The 18136-nt window shown below is 44.1% G+C and overlaps 1 protein-coding gene across 3 annotated transcripts in view; it reads left to right on the forward strand.

Moving 5' to 3' along the window:
* The window catches only part of NF1 (neurofibromin 1), a 73798-nt gene that overhangs the window by 5192 nt on the left and 50470 nt on the right, over positions 1–18136 (forward strand). For 2 of the 3 annotated variants that reach the window (XM_027883813.1, XM_027883814.1), the window contains exons 2-20: positions 1945–2088; positions 2682–2765; positions 4916–5106; positions 7229–7335; positions 7592–7659; positions 7900–7975; positions 8479–8636; positions 9285–9458; positions 9637–9759; positions 10057–10131; positions 10862–10993; positions 13224–13358; positions 13925–14038; positions 14384–14463; positions 15709–15832; positions 16438–16581; positions 16991–17237; positions 17542–17615; positions 17702–17785. In XM_027883813.1, coding sequence (XP_027739614.1) covers positions 1945–2088; positions 2682–2765; positions 4916–5106; positions 7229–7335; positions 7592–7659; positions 7900–7975; positions 8479–8636; positions 9285–9458; positions 9637–9759; positions 10057–10131; positions 10862–10993; positions 13224–13358; positions 13925–14038; positions 14384–14463; positions 15709–15832; positions 16438–16581; positions 16991–17237; positions 17542–17615; positions 17702–17785 — 2334 coding nt within the window. Of the gene's footprint in view, positions 1–1944; positions 2089–2681; positions 2766–4915; positions 5107–7228; positions 7336–7591; positions 7660–7899; positions 7976–8478; positions 8637–9284; positions 9459–9636; positions 9760–10056; positions 10132–10861; positions 10994–13223; positions 13359–13924; positions 14039–14383; positions 14464–15286; positions 15381–15708; positions 15833–16437; positions 16582–16990; positions 17238–17541; positions 17616–17701; positions 17786–18136 lie in introns of those variants that run through there. The other variant, XM_027883815.1, reaches the window with a different exon arrangement.

Raw genomic sequence — 18136 nt, forward strand, 5'->3', positions numbered from 1 at the left:
AAGATAGTATAAAAAGCAGTGTTACTTCTAGATGACCTTGTTGTAGTGGCTGTTGTGGCAGGAAGCTCCAGAAGTGTGTAATGTGATGTTTCTCTGGCATGGGAGCACACAGAACTAGATCTATGACACAATTTCTTTGAGAGGCTCTTCTGAAGTGTTTTAGCACTCAGTGGTATTGAGCTTTGCTGCTGCTGTCAGCACAGAGACTTGAAAATTCAAATAAAAAGTACTAGTAATGGTGAAATTTCAAATTAAATATATCTATCATCCTCCAATGACTTCCAAAAACATACTGTAAAATAACATCTGAAGTGAAAACAAATCTTGAGTCATAAATGGTGTTTATTCTGCTTTTCCGGTGTTAAGATGAGCACACGGAAGCGCCTTGTGCTGCTGTAAATGAGCGCTGGGAACGCTCTGGGATCACAGATCTCAGTGGGAATTACCTGGATTGCCCTGTGGAACTCGGTGCTGTAGGGGGTGTGCAGGTGAGGGTGTCAGACCTTCTCCTGGAGGAAGGTCCCTCAGGGTGTTCCTGGGGGAGCCCTGTGGGTGTGCAGAGCCCCTTCCTCAGGGACCTGCCGGCTCTGGGGGCTTTGGGCTCGTCTGACCTGCCACTTCCCTCTGTGTGAACGAACAGTCCCTCCCTCAGGAGGGCCAGCCAGTCCCCACAGTGACCCTAGACCCTGCCACCAAAAGAGTTGAGCTTAAACCCCAACCAAAGCTCAGCTTGTGCAGAGAGGAGTCCCCCCTGAGCATCAGTGTGCTGGAGACCCATTTCCCAGCTGACTGCTGAGCAAAAGTGTTCCAAGTTGGGGTTCTTTGATTCATCTTGCATTTTAAACATGAGCATTTCAACTTCTCCCATCGAAGCCAGGGATGTCAGGTGGTTGTAGAGGTGTTGGGGGCTGCTGGTGGGGAGGGTGCCCTCCCCAGAGCCCCCAGCCTGGGAGGTGGCTCTTTAAGCACTTTGCAGCTGTAAAGCTGATTGTAATTCCTTGGAATTCTTCTTTTACCCTTTCTTAAGGTCTCTCTCTCTCTGACAATCTTCCCAATGCACAAATGCTGCACTGTGGCATTTCCACTGAGCTATTGATGTCTCTCAGAGTACAGGTTTAGCCACAGTTGTAGTCAAAATTTGTTAAAACTTGTAGTAGCAGTTGAAGTTCCTGTGAACAGGGACTCGCAGGGTCACAGGTTAAAGGGCACGCAGGCTGCTGCCGTGGGTTGCTTGGAACACTGTCAGTCCTCAGGGATGTCCTTCTGAAGAGTGGCCTCTCCGATGCTCTCGTGGCATCTGAGTGGGCAGGGCCAGTGGGTGGGGGCCTGGGAGGTGCTTGTTTGTGACCCCTGAAGAATTTGGGTGCAGCAGGAGAAGTGCCCGGTGTTCACACGGCAAGAGGAACATCTCGGGCTTGTGCAGTTGCCCTGAGTCTTCTCCTGCCTGGAAAAGGTCTGGTTTGTACCCCTGGGTGCTGGGCAGGGAATGCAGGGCTCACAGTGCTTGAAGTGTGTGGGAAGCTGAAATGCATCTCCTGGCAGTGTTTGTGGGGTCCCCTAAGTTACCCATGGCCCTGGGGGCTGCAGGGTCAGTGCCTCGTAGCCTTGGAGATTTTTGGTCTTTAATGAGCTAATTTTTGAAATAAACAATCATTTCCTAGAATTCTGTCTTATATTTTTCTCTTCTTTTTGATTGCTTTGACATTCAGTTTGTAGAGGATTTATCTCAAAATAGAGGTTTAGTTTCATTTCAGAGAAAGGAAAGGGTGAACTTCAGCATTTTGTTTTGTAGATAACTAATGGAAAGATGAACGTAGAGAAAATGAAATAACATGTTTGCAGTTGTCTCTTGTAGAATGTTTTTCAAGGTTGTTTCTGGTGCATCAAAAGTTTTTAACCCATCTTTAAAGCTCTGAAAAAGCTTATAACAGTTTTCTCTTGTAGCTTCCAATCAAGGTTTGCCAGCAGAATACCCACACCAAAGTCAGTACGGAGCACAACAAGGAATGTCTCATCAACATTTCCAAGTACAAGTTTTCCCTGGTCATCAGTGGTCTCACTACTATCTTAAAAAATGTTAATAACATGGTAAGTTTTCTAATTTTGCATTGTTTGGTGACACTGCCCTGGGGCTCTGAGCAGTGCTGGGACACCAGGGGGCCGTGGGGAGGGGGTTTGGGATTTGCCTTGGAAGGTGCTTCAGGTGTGCAGGGAAGCAGTGCAAGGAGTGTCTGAGGGCAAAGGAGCTGCTGAGAAAGATCCAGCTGGATGTTTTGTTTTTCCAATGGAAAGCCTGGGTTTGGGTTTGTCACGAGACAAGTTTATGGTGAAATGCATAATTGGAAAGGAGTCCCAGGAATTGATACCAAAACAGGTTCTGAGAAGGTGTCACCTGCCTTTCTGAGCAGCTGCTGGACCTGGTGGAGGTGAGGGGCTGCCTCCAGTCCTACCTTGCAAGGACTCTTTGTTCCTTATTACATTTGGCATTACAGGCTGGACATTTCGTTAGTGATAATGTTTTAATTCCTGTTTTAATCTGATTATTGCTGCCTTTATTTCTAAACTCACAACCAGAGCAGTAATGGAGCCACAGCTTACTTGGCCACTTTGCTACTTTACTTTAGTGCATTGCAAGTCAAAGTTCTGTGTCTCAGATGAATCCATATCCTTTCTACTTCTAGAGAATATTTGGAGAAACTGCTGAAAAGAATTTGTATCTATCTCAGCTGATTATCTTGGATACACTGGAAAAATGTCTGGCAGGGGTGAGTAGGCTTGCATAAGCAATTGCTAAGTTGGAATCAAATGGGTTGGAGAGTACAAGTCAAATGCTTTTGTATCTGTTGTTACTGGTACTAGAGTTAAAACTGATCAGATCTATAGCCAATGGCATTAATCCCATTTAAAAAATAATAGAGCTTCCTATAAACACGTGTAGTTGATGTAATTGATACATTAAAGATTTGGAGGGTGCTTCTTTTTCAGCTAAATACATTCAAGTAAACTTTTGATATTGCCCGTTCCACTACTCAACAAATTTGTAGAGTTATAAATAATGTTTTTTTGTTTAATAACTTGATAAAAGGAATTGCAGACAACTGGACAACTCTACTCAGTCATGTATGAACTGGAGTACGGGGAGACACAAGCCCAAGCCAAGGATTAGAGGAGGTTATGAAGCTTCACTAGATTCTTGTAGTGTTTGGATGTTCGTGGTGTATCCTGCTCAGTGTTTTCTCAACAGATGCATCAAAACATTTTCATCCCACCATTGAAACAGAAAAAGTAACGGGGTAGTAAATCATGGTCAAAGTAGCAGATAATTCGGAACAAGTATTTCAGTTTCGTGCTGCTGAGTTCACTGCAGACAGTGCTGAGTTTTCTTTACATTTCTCGAAACTTTCATTTGTTGAAGTAATTTTCCATGTACTTGTCTATGCAGCAGCACCTTTGCTGTGCAGATGACTTCTGCAGGTGTTTCCCAGATGACAGGAGCTGGCCTTGCCCAAGGCTGAGGTCTGCAGTCAGAGCAGTTCCCTCAGGGCTGAGCGCGGTGCTGGCTGGACACGGGCTGTGCTGAGCTGGGACTGCACAGCCAGGCTGCTCTGGGAGCGGGACTGGCAGGGCTTTATTGCTCTGACAAGAAAGGGATTTGTCTTTTAAAGCTGTATTCCTGGATGTCTGTCCTGCAATCAGCTGAACTCTTTGCTCTTTCCCTGCAACAGTTTTTGAAGGTTCTTTCTGTGTAAGGTAACGACCTTACTATGGTTAGATCTGTGAAGTGACACATCTTACAGTTCTAAACCAGTCTGAATAGTTGTGGATTCTAAAATCACAAAAGAGCCGGGTAAATACATTTTCCAGAATAATTTCCAGCTGTGGTGAACACCTCTTTTGGCACTTTTTATCTTTGATGCAGTGAGTCAGAGAAACCCGTTTTAACTGCAGAAGTTAATTATTTTAAAATATTTCTTCTGTTTGTATTGTTTGAAACATGAGTGGTTTTCCTGATAGTTGATGATATTTGAACAGCCTGAATTTGTGCTGAATATTTCTTGCTTTGTCAGTTCAAATGAGGGCAGTTTGAGGCAGAGTATGTTAAATAAGAGTGAGCCAAAGCTCTGTACAAAGCGTGTTGTGTTCTCTGGTATCTTCAGATGTATTTCTTGCTTAATGTTTCATCAAGTTCTCATGGCAACAGGACTCAGGTCAACTAAGTGGGAGTCTCTGAAACTTCCCAATTCCCTATGGAAAATTCATTGGTAGAATTTTAGAAAGCTTTAATGCTGACCCTTCTGTTAAAACTTGCTCTTAGTAGAGCAAAGTTTCACTTTGAATTCCTTTGTAAATAGTTTCCTTATGTCTCACTGTGCACACTGGCAAAAATGAGATTTTTTCTTTTGCAGGGAAGTTAAGCCATTTTTGACTCATATAGAGAACCCCCCGGCAAGAACCAGGGAGAAGCACCTCTTTTTTGGTTCATTTTTCGGTATAAAATACTTGGTGTCAAGATGCAGTGACCGAGATCTCACCCAAAAGAGGTGTGAGGGTAGCTCTCTGCCCTTTAGCCTTCATGCTCTGCTGATCCTTGACACGGAGCAGCTTTCGAGGTGCCTTCATCAGAACAAAGCGTGTGTTACTGCAAACACCAGGGTGATGTTTTGCTTGATGCTTGGTGATGCTGATCAGCCTCGTGTCCTGCCTGTTTTGGAGACTCAGCGGGGAGTGTGGGGTGGTTTGGGCACGATGGGTGAGCCTGAGAGGCAGAGCAGCCGTTCTGTGCCCCCCCGTGCCGTGGGCAGCGGAGCCTGGGGCGGATCGGAAGGGCAGGTCCAGGCCCTGGGCCTGCTCGTGGCAGATGCTGCAGTTTTCAGCCTCCAAAGCAGAGTCCAGTGAAACAGTTGTTTATTTTTAGCAACCCAAGGACACCATGCGGCTGGACGAGACCATGCTGGTGAAGCAGCTGCTGCCCGAGATCTGCCACTTCATCCACACGTACCGCGAGGGGAACCAGCACGCGGCCGAGCTGCGCAGCTCCGCCTCGGGGGTGCTCTTCTCCCTCAGCTGCAACAACTTCAACGCCGTCTTCAGCCGCATCTCCACCAGGTACGGGGCTGAGAGCTCCTCCTGTGCTCTGCCTGCGCCTTCCTGGCCACACCTAAATGTGTTTAACCAGATCCTCCTCAGGGGGGGCTCCCTCAGCATTCCCCTGAGTTCCAGGTCACACACGGCCTGTTTGTGCCCTCCTGGGTTGCTGCTGGCAGGTTTCCCATGGCTGCGTTTGTTGCTTTTTTAATCTGCTTTCAAAAGCACAAGTGAAAGTAATGAATGAAAATAATGCAGTTGAGTAAGTTCTTCTGGGTGCAAGGTGTCTTGGAAATAAAAGGATGCTGAAGCTCATGGGTCGTATCCCTTTACTTACAAATTTAGAATGAAAACTGGAGATTGTCCACAGCTCTGCTGGAGCCCCCAGGCTGTTTTCCTGTCTAATTTTCCCAGCTGGGAGGCTTTTATGTTAAATCTGTCTTATGCCTGAAGGGGACAAACAGCTGGGCTGTTTGTTAGTTGTGGGAAAAGACCCATTTGTCTTCTGACTGACTTGAGTTTCACAGCACATTTACTGTAAAAATAACTGGGTTTTCTGCTTTTCTAAGTGAGAAGGGAGACAAGCACAACATTTCCATCTATTCTTTGCTGGTTTTGCCCTGTTCCAGATCCTTCTGATGCTTCAGCATTTGTCAGTCCGCTAGAGTGGTGTTAAGCTTTTTATTCCTGAAATACTTTGATGTTTCTTGAAAGGTGCTTGAAGCAGCTTAGCTCTTGTCACACAATATAATAGCTGAGATCGTGCTGTACTGGAAGTGGAGCTTGGGCAGCCTTATGTGGTCACATAGCAGTGGGTGAGCCAAATTAATTGAAATGAAGATTTATATTTGCCTTATATATTTATCTATTCCTTTGGAAAATATTTGCATTTTAGAAATCACTTTAAAATGATTGAGTAATTTTAGTTCTGAAGTATTTTCAAAGTTTTTACAGAGCCTTTAATATCTTTTACTTCAACATAGACTTGGCAGCTAGCATGAAGGATGTGGTTTTACTCAATAGGTTGATTGTGTTTTGTTGCTTATGGAAATGGAAACAATTTCTTTTGCTCCCTTTATAGAAAGTATTTTTCAGTTAAAACGTTTTGAGTCTTTGAATCTAGTCCATGGATGTGTATGTATTTGTAGCGTGGTTTGTTCCCAAGCTCCAAAGCCCTCCTGACATCCCTTTGAGCCAGAGCAGAGTGCTTTCCCTAAGCTGTTTTCCCTTCAGATGCTGGCACAGCAAGAGTTAAGTGTTTGACCAGCTCTCTGGTCTCCACAGGGGTCACTCCACCAGTCAGCGCTGCTGATCTCTGACCTGGGTTTCCTGTTTAGGAATATTTCTGGGCCTTGCACAGCAGCTGGGGGAGTTTTGGCATAGAAAGCACAGCAATGGGGACCTTCCCATTCCCAGCGAGGGCTGTTGAGTTCCCTGGCGTTGAAGAAATGAAGAACAGCTTTTGTGTCTAGTCCTAGAAATCACATCTGCAGCTTGGAACCAGCTGTGGTGTCTGAGTTTGGGGGAGCATGTGCTGTAGCTGTTAGTGGCCTGGTGCCTGTGAGGTGTTGAGTAAATTGTCTCATACACAAGTGTGAAAAGGTGCCATTGTGTTTAAACTGGTGTGATTAAACTTCATGCTGTTTGTTCAGGCCAGAGAACTGTGGGCCAAGAGTGGTTGCATCTCAGTCCGGTGATACCAAAGACCATCAGTCTCTGCTTTACTCTGAGAACTTGGCTGGAGCAGGACTTGGTGCTAAGGAGCAGTAGCCTAAAGGTGTCATGATGCCATTAATCCAGTGTTTAGTTTCAGGTGACAAGGTAACTGCTACAGTAGGGTGAGTAGCAGAAGGATTTAGGCAAATCTTGGGCACAAACACCAGAAGGTATTGGCGTTTTATGAGACTCACCACTGGTATTTCTGGCTCCATTTTCGGTATGAGGCTGTAATAAGGCTATAATATTAACTCTTAATCATGCAAGATCCATCTTTTATTTCTAAACCTGGAAAAGTTTATCTGAGGAGACAGTACTTTGAGGAGATCATAGAATATTCCCTGCTATTGAAATGTGTAGAATCTTAGGTGTGTTCTTACCTGTCTGACATGATATGATGGATTTACTTTGCTCTGCTTATTTTTAGGTTGCAGGAACTGACTGTTTGCTCAGAAGATAATGCTGATGTTCACGATATTGAACTTTTGCAGTACATCAGTGTGGATTGTTCCAAACTCAAGCGACTCTTGCAGGGTATGATTGGAGCCTGTGTTTTGAAATACTTGTATTTCAGTCTGGTTAGTCAGAGACGACAGTGCAAATGATATATCTCTTACTGCCCTTGTTTTACTCCAAACAGTCATATACTTACCAAAATATTTTAAAATGGTTAAGTAGCATAAAAACATTGGTTTGAAAACTGCTTTGCACTTCAAATGTCTTTTATAACCTGTGTTGCTTTTTAGATCCAGGTTTCTGTTCTAAGTGCAGAAATGTTCTGTCTTTACAGAGACTGTATTCAAGTTTAAAGCCCTTAAGAAAGTAGCTCAGTTAGCTGTTATCAACAGTCTGGAAAAGGTAAGGGTTTCAATGCTTCTGTTTCATGGCTTATTAGCAGACTTCCTCTAGTTGAGGAGTAGTTGCAGTTCAGTCACTTACTGTAAAATATAAGTGGTTGCCTCCCTTTGGTGCAAATATGTTTCGTAAGAAATGTTGTGTGATTAGAATGAAGAATAAAATCTCCCTTCATTTAAATACATAGTTGAGAAAAACTGTTTGGGAGCTCTGGAATGTTAAGGTGTTTTGCATTATTTGCAGGCATTTTGGAACTGGGTGGAAAACTATCCTGATGAATTCACAAAGCTGTACCAAACACCCCAGACTGACATGGCTGGTAAGGCATAACACATGGCAGTGTTCAGAGGCTGGTCTCTCAGACATCCCCAAAATGCATTCACTTGCGTTTTGTGCCCTCTTTGCTCCTTGTGCAGCCTACAAATAAACAAACTTCTGTTACCTTTGTCAGGGGGGGTAAGGTTATGTTGCTTCTTTCCTGATTCCCCTGTTAGAGATTAATATTGTGCTTCCCAGCACAAAGAAATAAACCCCAAAAGATGGAGACTTTTTGAATGTATATTTTTCACCTTGACACAAGATACAAACTTAGAGAACATCACCTTTATTTTGTTTCTAGTGACAAAGAGAGGAAAATTTATATTTTCAGATAAACCATGTCTTTAACTGGGTTGAGACCATGTTATCCCCAGTAGTATGTCAGTAGTGTGCAAAACAGAACCTTTCTTCTGTGTAGGTGGAACTGCCCCTCTGCTCTCTTATACCTGTTCTGCATCGCTGTAATTAGAACTGGTATTGAACTTGGGCTGATGTTTTCTGCAGATTGTGCTGAGAAGTTGTTTGACTTGGTGGATGGCTTTGCTGAAAGCACAAAGCGTAAAGCAGCAGTGTGGCCACTGCAGATCATCCTGCTGGTCCTGTGTCCAGAGATAATCCAAGATATAGCCAAGGACGTGGTAGAGGAGACTAAAATGAACAAGGTAAGACAGGTGTCTGAATTCTTCCTCTGGTTTCTGGAGGATGATTGCTTTTGCTGATTCTGTATTGCAAGTTTATTTCATTTTGTCTTTCCTGCCTAAACACGAGCCAGCAGTGTACCCAAATGGCCAAGAAGTCTCTTCCAACCCAGTTAATTCTATGATTATGTGATTCTATAAAGAGCACATTGCAGTTCCATATGTAAATTTATGCACCCCTTTTGAGTTCTCACCTTACATATCTTCTTTCACCGTCGGTAATTCATACAGATAGCATGTCCCAAATGGTGTTATTTCAGGACTTTCCCACCTCCTTGGAGATTTGACTCTCTGTGCTGTCATTTCGTCTGCCTGCAGCAGCAGCAGCAGCAAACTGAGCCTTGCTGGTGTTTGGCTGTACTGAGGAGTTGTGGGGCTGCAGGGAGTGCTCTGTGCTCCGTGACTGCTGCACCTGCAGCAGGTGTTGAGTTTGATGTGGCTGCAAACATGGCTGAGAGTGAACAACCACCTCTGTTTGTGCCAGTCTGCCTGCCCCAGATCCACCAAAGAGAGTGGCTTTAATAAGTACAGAATTTCCCCAGAGGGCTGCATCAAGCTGGTTTTTGCTATCCTGGTGTCTGGTTATAACTGTTCCTGGTTTGAATTTTGCAGAAGCTGTTCCTGGACAACCTCAGGAAGGCCCTTGCAGGCCACAGTGGGAGCAGGCAGCTGACTGAAAGTGCTGCTATTGCTTGTGTTAAACTGTGCAAAGCATCTACCTACATCAACTGGGAAGATAATTCTGTCATTTTCCTGCTGGTGCAATCCATGGTACTAGATCTTAAGGTAAAAATGTCTGTTTCCTAATTGCAGTGAGAAATTTGAGTTTAAAAATACTGAAATAAACTTTGAATTTCTCTTTAATTGATTACCAGTGTTTTTCACTGGAAAGTTTTATATTGAAAGTAGACAGGAATAATCTTGGTATCTGATTTACATGTTTGCATTTTTCTGAAATAAATAGAACCTACTGTTTAACCCAAGCAAGCCTTTCTCAAGAGGCAATCAGAATGCAGATGTAGACCTGATGATTGACTGCTTGGTCTCCTGCTTCCGCATAAATCCTCACAACAACCAGCACTTTAAGGTGAGAGCAGCACTTACTGGTAAGTAATGCTCTGCATGCCATTGACGACCTGTCAGTTACAGAAGCTGTGCTAGCAGCAGCTGGAAGCTCATAAATGAGTTCAGCTGTATAAATATCCCTTCGTAATAAATCCCTGCATGTTATTATAAAACTTTTCTCAGCTGATTAGGCCTCCCTTGTTCAGATTTGACGGCTTTGTCAATTTAATAAAAAGGCTTCAAGATGTTATTCAGTGTGATAAGAAAGATGGCAAAGACAAAGACGTTCCTAAGTGGCTTTTATGTATTTTTATTGTAGATCTGCTTGGCACAGAATTCCCCATCAACATTTCATTATGTGCTGGTAAATTCGCTCCACCGAATTATCACAAATGTAAGTTTATCACAAATGGCAGTATTTCATCAGCCCAGGGATCTGGGGCTTCTGTTCAGATCAGTATCTGCTTAGTAAATGCAGTTTGGGTAGTAGGCCAGATCTTGTTGCTCATGTCCATGCAGCACGAGTTGCTTGCTAAGGAGGAGCGTGCAAATCTGTTTGTGCTTCTCACCAGTGGATTCCCAGTGTGAGAGCCCAGATCCCAGTATAACATCTGTAACATTTCAGTGCAGAGATGTGCTGTATGTCTCTCTGATGTAGGATGACAAATGAGTCTCATGATCTGTGGTTTTATGATAAATATTGATACCTGAAAACCACTCTCAGGACACACACAGTTGTAGCACCTTCTGCTGCCTGCAGTCTGTTGACCTGGGGTAGAGCTGGCCTCGTGGTTTTCTGCAGGGATTTAAGTACTGAGAAATGGGGGTAAGTGCTGAGAGATGAAAATATTTTGAAAGTTTGTGCAGTTGTTCATCTACCACACCCTTCTGCACTTCTGGTTTCAGTTGGTTCAGGTAGAAGAGTGATGTAGTGAGCAGCCAAGTTGGAATTAGCACTTCTGTTGCAACTGGTTTGTCTGTGGTGTTTGTGATGAGAATGCAGCCATCTGGGTAGTGCTGTGTGGAGCAGGTGTGAAGGGCAGCCCGTGTGAGGTGTGAGGTGCAGAGTAGGCGTGGGTGGGTGCTGCAGCAGCAGTGTAACCTCCCTGGCTGTCCCCCCGCAGTCGGCGCTGGACTGGTGGCCCCGGATCGACGCGGTCTATTGCCACTCGGTGGAGCTGCGCAGCATGTTCAGCGAGACCCTGCACAAGGCCATCCAGGGCTGCGGGGCCCACCCCGCCATCCGCATGACCCCGGTAAGGCTGCTGGGGCTGCCACAGCACAGCCCTCCCCGTGCCGCCTCCAGCACAGCCCTCTGTGTCCTGCCTCCAGCACAGCCCTCCCCGTGCCGCCTCCAGCACAGCCCTCCCTGTGCCGCCTCCAGCACAGAGCAGCAGAGAGCCACACGTGCTCTGTGACCCTGTGGGGCACTGACTGCTTCTGGTTCAATGTTCCTCCAGTTTCCTGCTGCTTGGCAATGTAGAAGTATTTCTTCTGTTGTCTGTGGCTAACTGTCCATTTTAAGCTTTCTGGCTGTGAGAATAGCAGGGTAACACATCTATTCTTGCTTAATCTGAAAAACAAAAGCATTCTGTATGTAAGGATAATTGTTGAAAACTGTGATGCTTTTACCACGATTGGCATGAGTAGGTCTTCATTTGTCTTGCTTTCTGTTGAGCAAGTTGACGGTTTGGTCTTGGTGGCAGCAACAAAGTAAAAGATTTTTCAAGCATTGTGAAATAAAGTCAATATTCTTGGCTGTCTTGGAAAAAGTCTTGAGTAAATTGAGATTGGTAGTTCATCTAAATTCTTGTAGTAAGTCCACACGCAGCTGTGTTGCCGCATTCCTCTTCCGAACGTTCCGTGAGGACACTTCTGCTGTCGCAAGCGATCTTGGTGGCTTGGCTTAGAAGGCCTGAAATGAGACACGGAAACATTCCTGTTGGGCTTCTCCCATGAGAGCAAATGACCAAAATGCTTTTGGTTGAAAGCTATGCCCTGTTTAACTTGCTTTTCATCTGTATGTGTTGGTGTGTTGGAGAATAGTTGCCCTGACAATACCCTTGCTCTGACTGGTGGTGCTTTATCTCCTGCTCCTCCCTGTCCCTCTGGCTGGCTGCTGTCCCGACGTGCTCAGATGCCCGCCAGCCCCTGCTTTGCATGGCCCTGGGGCTCTGCTGCTGTCAGTGTGACCTGAACTGCTGCAGAACAGCCCTGGCTGGCGCTGCCTTTCCGGGCAGTTAGCAGGGCAGCGCGGGGCGGAGGGGCCTGCACCGCCAGCAGAGTTCCCTCCCGAGCAAGGCCGTGCTCTCCCTGCCATCCCTCCCAGCACCGAGCTCTTCTGGAACCTCTCTGCTCTCACAACAGCTTTCCAGTCTCCAGCCTGAACTTCTTCCTGGTGAACTCCTCCGCACTCGTCCTTGTTGGGTGCTGTCTGTCAGAGTCCAGACACTGTCTGCACCCCAGGGTGTTTGCAGAGGCACTGATGGCCCTGTCTCTGGTTATTGATAGTCTTTAGTTTGGATTGTGTCAAGTCAATAAATTGCTTCACAGAAACGAACTGGCTTTTGCCACGTGCCTTTTCTCAGAAATCCCTGACTGTAGCAAGTGGAGGTTTAGCACAGAACCAGTTACCTCTACCACTGTGCTGTCAATTTCTTGATTAGATGCTTGATGTGGTAGATTTTATTCCATATATTTGCACAATGACTAAGCAGTGAATAGATTTCTTGTAGAATTTAATTATGCAATGTGGTGCCTCGTCAGGTACCCTGAAGATGATTTCAGGCTAGACTTTCCTTTTGTTCAAAACTTGTAAGATCAGCAAAAATAGAACCAAGTTCGTGTTATTGTTTGAGATCTCTGCAAATAAATGAAACAAGACAGTTTAAAAAGCTGAGCTTCTGTTTTGTGTTGAATATCCACGACAGCAGGTTTTTTGTCCAAGTGACTGTCTTGTAACTCCTGTGGTAGCTGGAAGCAAAAATACTGATTTAGTCCCTGCTGACAGAAGGTTAAAATTGTTGAAAGTATAAATTACAAAAACTTACTGAGTGATGAATATCCTCTGTCTTTGAACATACTGGGGACCTGTCCTCCAGTTCACGGGAGAGGGATGGGTACAGAGTAGTTCAGTGGTTTTTCAGGTGAAGGCAGATTATTTTTCTTATTTAAGCAGTGGCCTGTGTGCCTTTTAAAACAGAAAGGTTCATTTTCCAGAGGTTGTTGAGGTGAACACACAGTTGTCCAGGCTGGGACCTGAAACAGTTCTTAAGGGAACTTTAAAGGTTCAGTGAAGTCATTGCCTGTGGGAGAGGGGGATTTTGAGGTAGAAGGCTGTGCAACTGTACTTGAATTTTGTATACTTATAAACTTTGTCTTAAGTCATAGATTATAAAAGCAATACATTTCATAAGGTGTTTAATTGTAACTGTTGTGTTTGACTACCTTCCTGACAAGGACTGTGATTTTTTTTCCTTCCATCAGAGTCTTACATTTAAGGAGAAAATGACAAGCCTTAAATTTAAAGAAAAACCTACTGATTTGGAAACCAGAAGCTACAAGTTCCTGCTGTTGTCCCTGGTAAAACTGATCCATGCAGATCCAAAGCTTTTGCTGTGTGTAAGTATATCCCACTATCACACTGTTCATTTGTAGTGGAGTTTACTTTTGAAGCTGCCAAATGAGTAAAGATTAAAAACTTACACCTGGCATCTAGGACATGTCCTGCTCATCCCTGTCTCGGGTTATGATGCTCCTGTGCTTCTAAAGGAAAAACACAGAACAAAAAAGAAACTATAATAGATTTTATAGAATCAGAACAACACAATGAGAAGGAGCATAAAGTTCTGTGACTCTGAAGGGGAAGATGGGGAAGGAGAGGGGAATAGAAGAAAATTAAAATAAGGGAGTTGGAAGTTAGTCATCATTTCAATGAGTAGAAAGACATACGGTCTTAGATCTTCCATTTTCTCAGGTCTGTCATTGTTTAATGTAAAGATATTTCAGTTCTGTCAAAGACATGCCATGCAAGGGATATCCATGGATTAAAAATAAAATGACAGACTCTCCTAAAGATCCTGACATCCACCTGGTTCAACCAGAGGAGTGCTGCTGTAGCAGCCAGTCATGTGGGCAGGCATTGGAAAGTTTTCCAGCTTAAATTTGCTTCCCTTGTTGCTGTCCAGAATCCCAGGAAGCAGGGCCCTGAGACGCAGGGCAGCACGGCAGAGCTGATCACGGGCCTAGTCCAGCTGGTGCCACAGTCCAGCATGCCAGACATAGCCCAGGAGGCCATGGAGGTGAGTGCTGGGGAGGCACTGGGATGGGCACAGCTGACATTGTTAACGTGAAAACCCAAACCTGTCCTTTAAAAACACTGGGTCTGTGTGCCTGGGATGGCTTTGTATGGAAATACAAGGGAAAACCTCTGGGTTTGGAGTATGAATGTGGGATAAAGACTCTAAAATGAAAGGCTTCTGACGTGGCCTAACAGTGAACTCTTGTTCTTCTGTATAATCCTTCTGTAATGCTTTTTACATCTCATGTTTAGAGCAGTGTAGTGGGTACTGCACCTGTTTCTCTGCCTGTGCTCCTGCACTTTGTAAATTGCTGTCTCTAAGCAAGACTCTTTGGTTTGACTTTAGGCCTTGCTGGTTCTGCACCAGTTGGACAGCATTGACCTGTGGAATCCTGATGCTCCTATAGAAACATTCTGGGAAATCAGGTATGTAAATTAACTTTTATAAATGAGAGAAATAGCTGTTATGATTTGTCTTCTCCTTTACCACAACAGCAGGAATCTGCAGTCAGAATTGTCATGTGCATTCACAGGGAAGTTGTGTCTTCCTTGCGCTATACAAATTCAATAAAAATATAACAAACATTTCACTGACTCCCTTAATGACACTCTTCAGCAGATGTTAAGGTGTAGAAATGATTATTAGTTTAAAAAGTTAAAGGTTTTCCCCCTCATTCACATGATTGCTACTTTTTAAATTCTGTTTCATCCTTTTGGGACTAAGGGGAGGTTAATGCTGAGCAATTCCAGAAGTGTGGATTTGCTAATCTTGACTCTGAAGCCCTCACCTAAAGAAGGTGATAGCTTGGCCTGACCTGCAGTCTCCATTGGTCTTTCCTGTATATTTATGAAGAAATTTAATTCATTAAAATTGTCTTGCCTTTATAAGTGCACAGCACCTGTTGCGGTTGATTTCCTGGAGAATATTAAGGGAAGTGAAATTCCAAAACAGTCAAGATTACTCAAAATGCTAAACCAAAAAATAGGAATGTGTCAACTCAGAATTCTAAGAATTGTGTGAGCTAAATAATAACAACAGTAGTATTTGGTTCTTTACTGTGAATTAGTGCTGATGTTTGGTGGAGAAGGAGGGAACAGCAGTGTAGGAGGAAGCCTGGGCTGAGCCCCCCTCGACAGGCAGGAACTGACACCCAGGGCTGTAATTTGTAAGAGTAGCAATGAGTTTGTGCTCTGTTCGGGCTGGGGGAAAAACCCATTACAATTGACACTAATTTGGACCCTTTGGCAGTTTTAACAGAGAGTGTGAGGCCTGAATGGATATGAAGAAGGAACATCCCTAGATGTGTTCCTTCCAGAGCAGAGTTGAGACGTTGTCAGAGCAGTGTAGGTAACCTTGTACTGCCGCTGTCTGTGCTGTATCTGTTTGGGGAGAGCTGGAGACTGCGACCCACAGCGAGCGCGGGCTGGGCCAGGCCCCGCTCGCTTCACGGCCTCAGGGAGCTGACCAGGCCAGCCGGGGTGGGGAGGGCCCAGGGGAGCTTGGCATTCCAGGGGCACACTGATCTCTCTGCTGTACATCCTCAGAGCCAGTGTTAGTCCTGCAGAGGGTGTTGATGCTAGCTGCCTATCTCCATGTGAAGCGTAGTGTAGTACCTGCACCACCAGCGGTCCTGGATCGTGAGGCTAACGCTGAGCTTCGTTTTGCTGCAGCTCACAAATGCTTTTTTATATCTGCAAGAAGCTCACGAGCCATCAGATGCTGAGCAGCACGGAAATCCTCAAGTGGCTGCGAGAGATTCTCATCTGTAGGAATAAATTTCTTCTAAAAAACAAAGTAAGTGAATGTTACCATCTCTGTTAGGATCATCAACACACATCGTTCTCTGCTTTGTCACTCCCTTTATTTACCACGTTATTCTTATGATTGGAAGAAATTTAAGAGCTACACCTACACTTTCTGTTCTCTGCTTTGTGAGGCACCTCAGTTAGAAGAGTTAACCACAGTTAGGTTTGGGATTTTTATTTTCTTTTTGACTTTAGCTATATAGATTGTTTTACTTGCCTGGGAAATGTATGTTTTACAGAAAGCTATGCCTTATGCCCTAATACAAAGGGAACCAGTGTGCAAGGTGAGAGAAAGGGGAAGTAGTTAGGGTAAAATATAGACCTACATGGATGAAATCAGTTTCCTTTTGGATCTCAGGTTCCTCTGAGTCTCAGAATTCTGATTTGCTTCTTTCTGGTAATCCTAAAATATCAAATAGTGTATTTCTTAAGGGAAATACCATCCTGAGATACCATTACTGTGGGTAATTTTATAAAGCCCTGAGAGCAGCAGTGGAAAAAGTACTGTGTAAATGCTGAGGATCTTTTCACCTTCGTCAAATCTATCCTTTTGGTGTGTTTTAAATACATTGTTTTTCTTCCCTCTCTTCATAGCAGTCAGATAGGAGTTCCTGCCACTTCCTCTTCCTTTATGACGTCTCTGGAAGTGGAACCAGCCAAATTTCTCTTGACCACGAAGAAATGATACGCTGTGCACCAGGAGCTACCCTCAGGAAAGGGAAAGGGAATTCTTCTATGGTAAGTAATACATGATAATAATTAATTTTAACACTTGGGAAAAAAAAAAAAACACTATGTGCAAGTAGGAATTAAATTACTTTGAGAGTAATTTAAAAAAATTAATTATTTCTGAGGAGGAGAAGACGTCTGTATCCTAAGTAATGTAAGTATTTCATATGCTGGTTAATAATGAGGTTTCAGACTTTACAAAGTCACACCTTTTCCAGTTCAAATGTTGGTGATATGTTCTTAGGAGTGCACACAGCATCCCTCGTGGCAGCATATCAGAGCTCTGCTCCTGGTTAGGGTTGCTTATTGTTACTGACATAAAAGCAGTTTTAAACCCAGTTTGGCTGAGGGTGAATTTTAATCCAAGTGCCACATGAACCAGCAGCGTTCCCGCACGGGGAATTCTCTGTTTCCCAAGGAAAGCACGGCGGGATGCAGTGGAACCCCCATCTGTCGCCAAGCCCAGACCAAACTGGAAGTGGCCTTGTACATGTTTCTGTGGAGCCCAGACATCGAGGCAGTGCTGGTGGCCATGTCCTGCTTCCGCCACCTCTGCGAGGAGGCCGACATCAGGTGTGGAGTGGATGAAGTCTCAGTGCATAATTTTCTGCCAAACTACAACACTTTCATGGAGTTTGCATCTGTCAGCAACATGATGTCAACAGGTAAGGAGCATGAATCAGTGTAACACCTTTCTTCCTGCATGATAAGACTGTTCTTTCTGAGTTCTTCAAACAGGTTGAGATTCTTGAGGTGCTCTGGCTTTTCCTGGAATATCTCAATTTCTAGAATAGCTAGCAAGTGTAAAGAATTTGGGTGACTGAGTTCAGGAGGATTTTACAGTGTAACAAGAAGCTGCCTTTTCTAAAATCTTAAAAGGGATGTGTTCCTCTTAGTTCAGTAATTGCTTTCAGAGATCACAAGTTTGATGGAGGTGGGTTTCAAAAAGCTGTTCTGTGCCCTTGGTAGGGAGAGCAGCTCTTCAGAAGAGAGTGATGGCGTTACTGAGGCGCATCGAGCACCCAACTGCAGGCAACACAGAGGTAAACTTCCTTCTCAGCTCATACACTCCTTGCATGCATATTCCAGAAGTAGTTTTGAAATTAAATCTTGATATGTCTTCTTTCAGGCCTGGGAGGATACACATGCAAAATGGGAACAAGCTACAAAACTAATCCTTAACTATCCAAAGACCAAAATGGAAGATGGGCAGGTGACTATGAACTTTTCCATAGGTTCAACCTGTAGAAATGCAAAGTAACTCTTTAAGTTTATATATTTTAAGGAATATGAATTTTAATCTAGAAAATTAGTTTTGTAGGCAGACTGAACCTCTATGAAAGTATTGCAGAAAATTAATGGTAATCAGTTGTCTGCTGTGTTTGCTAAGAGACCAAGAAGTGATTTGACTTAAATTGCTCTGGAGGAGAACGAAACTGAGCTTAAAAATTAAAAATAAATTGAAGCAAAGATTAGGGAAAACTGTGGAATACTGCTAGAGAAACTCTGAAATCCCTTTCACTGGAAGTTTTTAGACAAGCCAGTGGCTGCCATGATTTAAGTG

The sequence above is a fragment of the Empidonax traillii genome, unplaced genomic scaffold (assembly GCF_003031625.1).
Source record: "Empidonax traillii isolate 1590-97213 ecotype Southwest subspecies unplaced genomic scaffold, ASM303162v1 scaffold135:size1941959, whole genome shotgun sequence".
In the NCBI taxonomy this organism is placed as follows: Eukaryota; Metazoa; Chordata; class Aves; order Passeriformes; family Tyrannidae; genus Empidonax; species Empidonax traillii.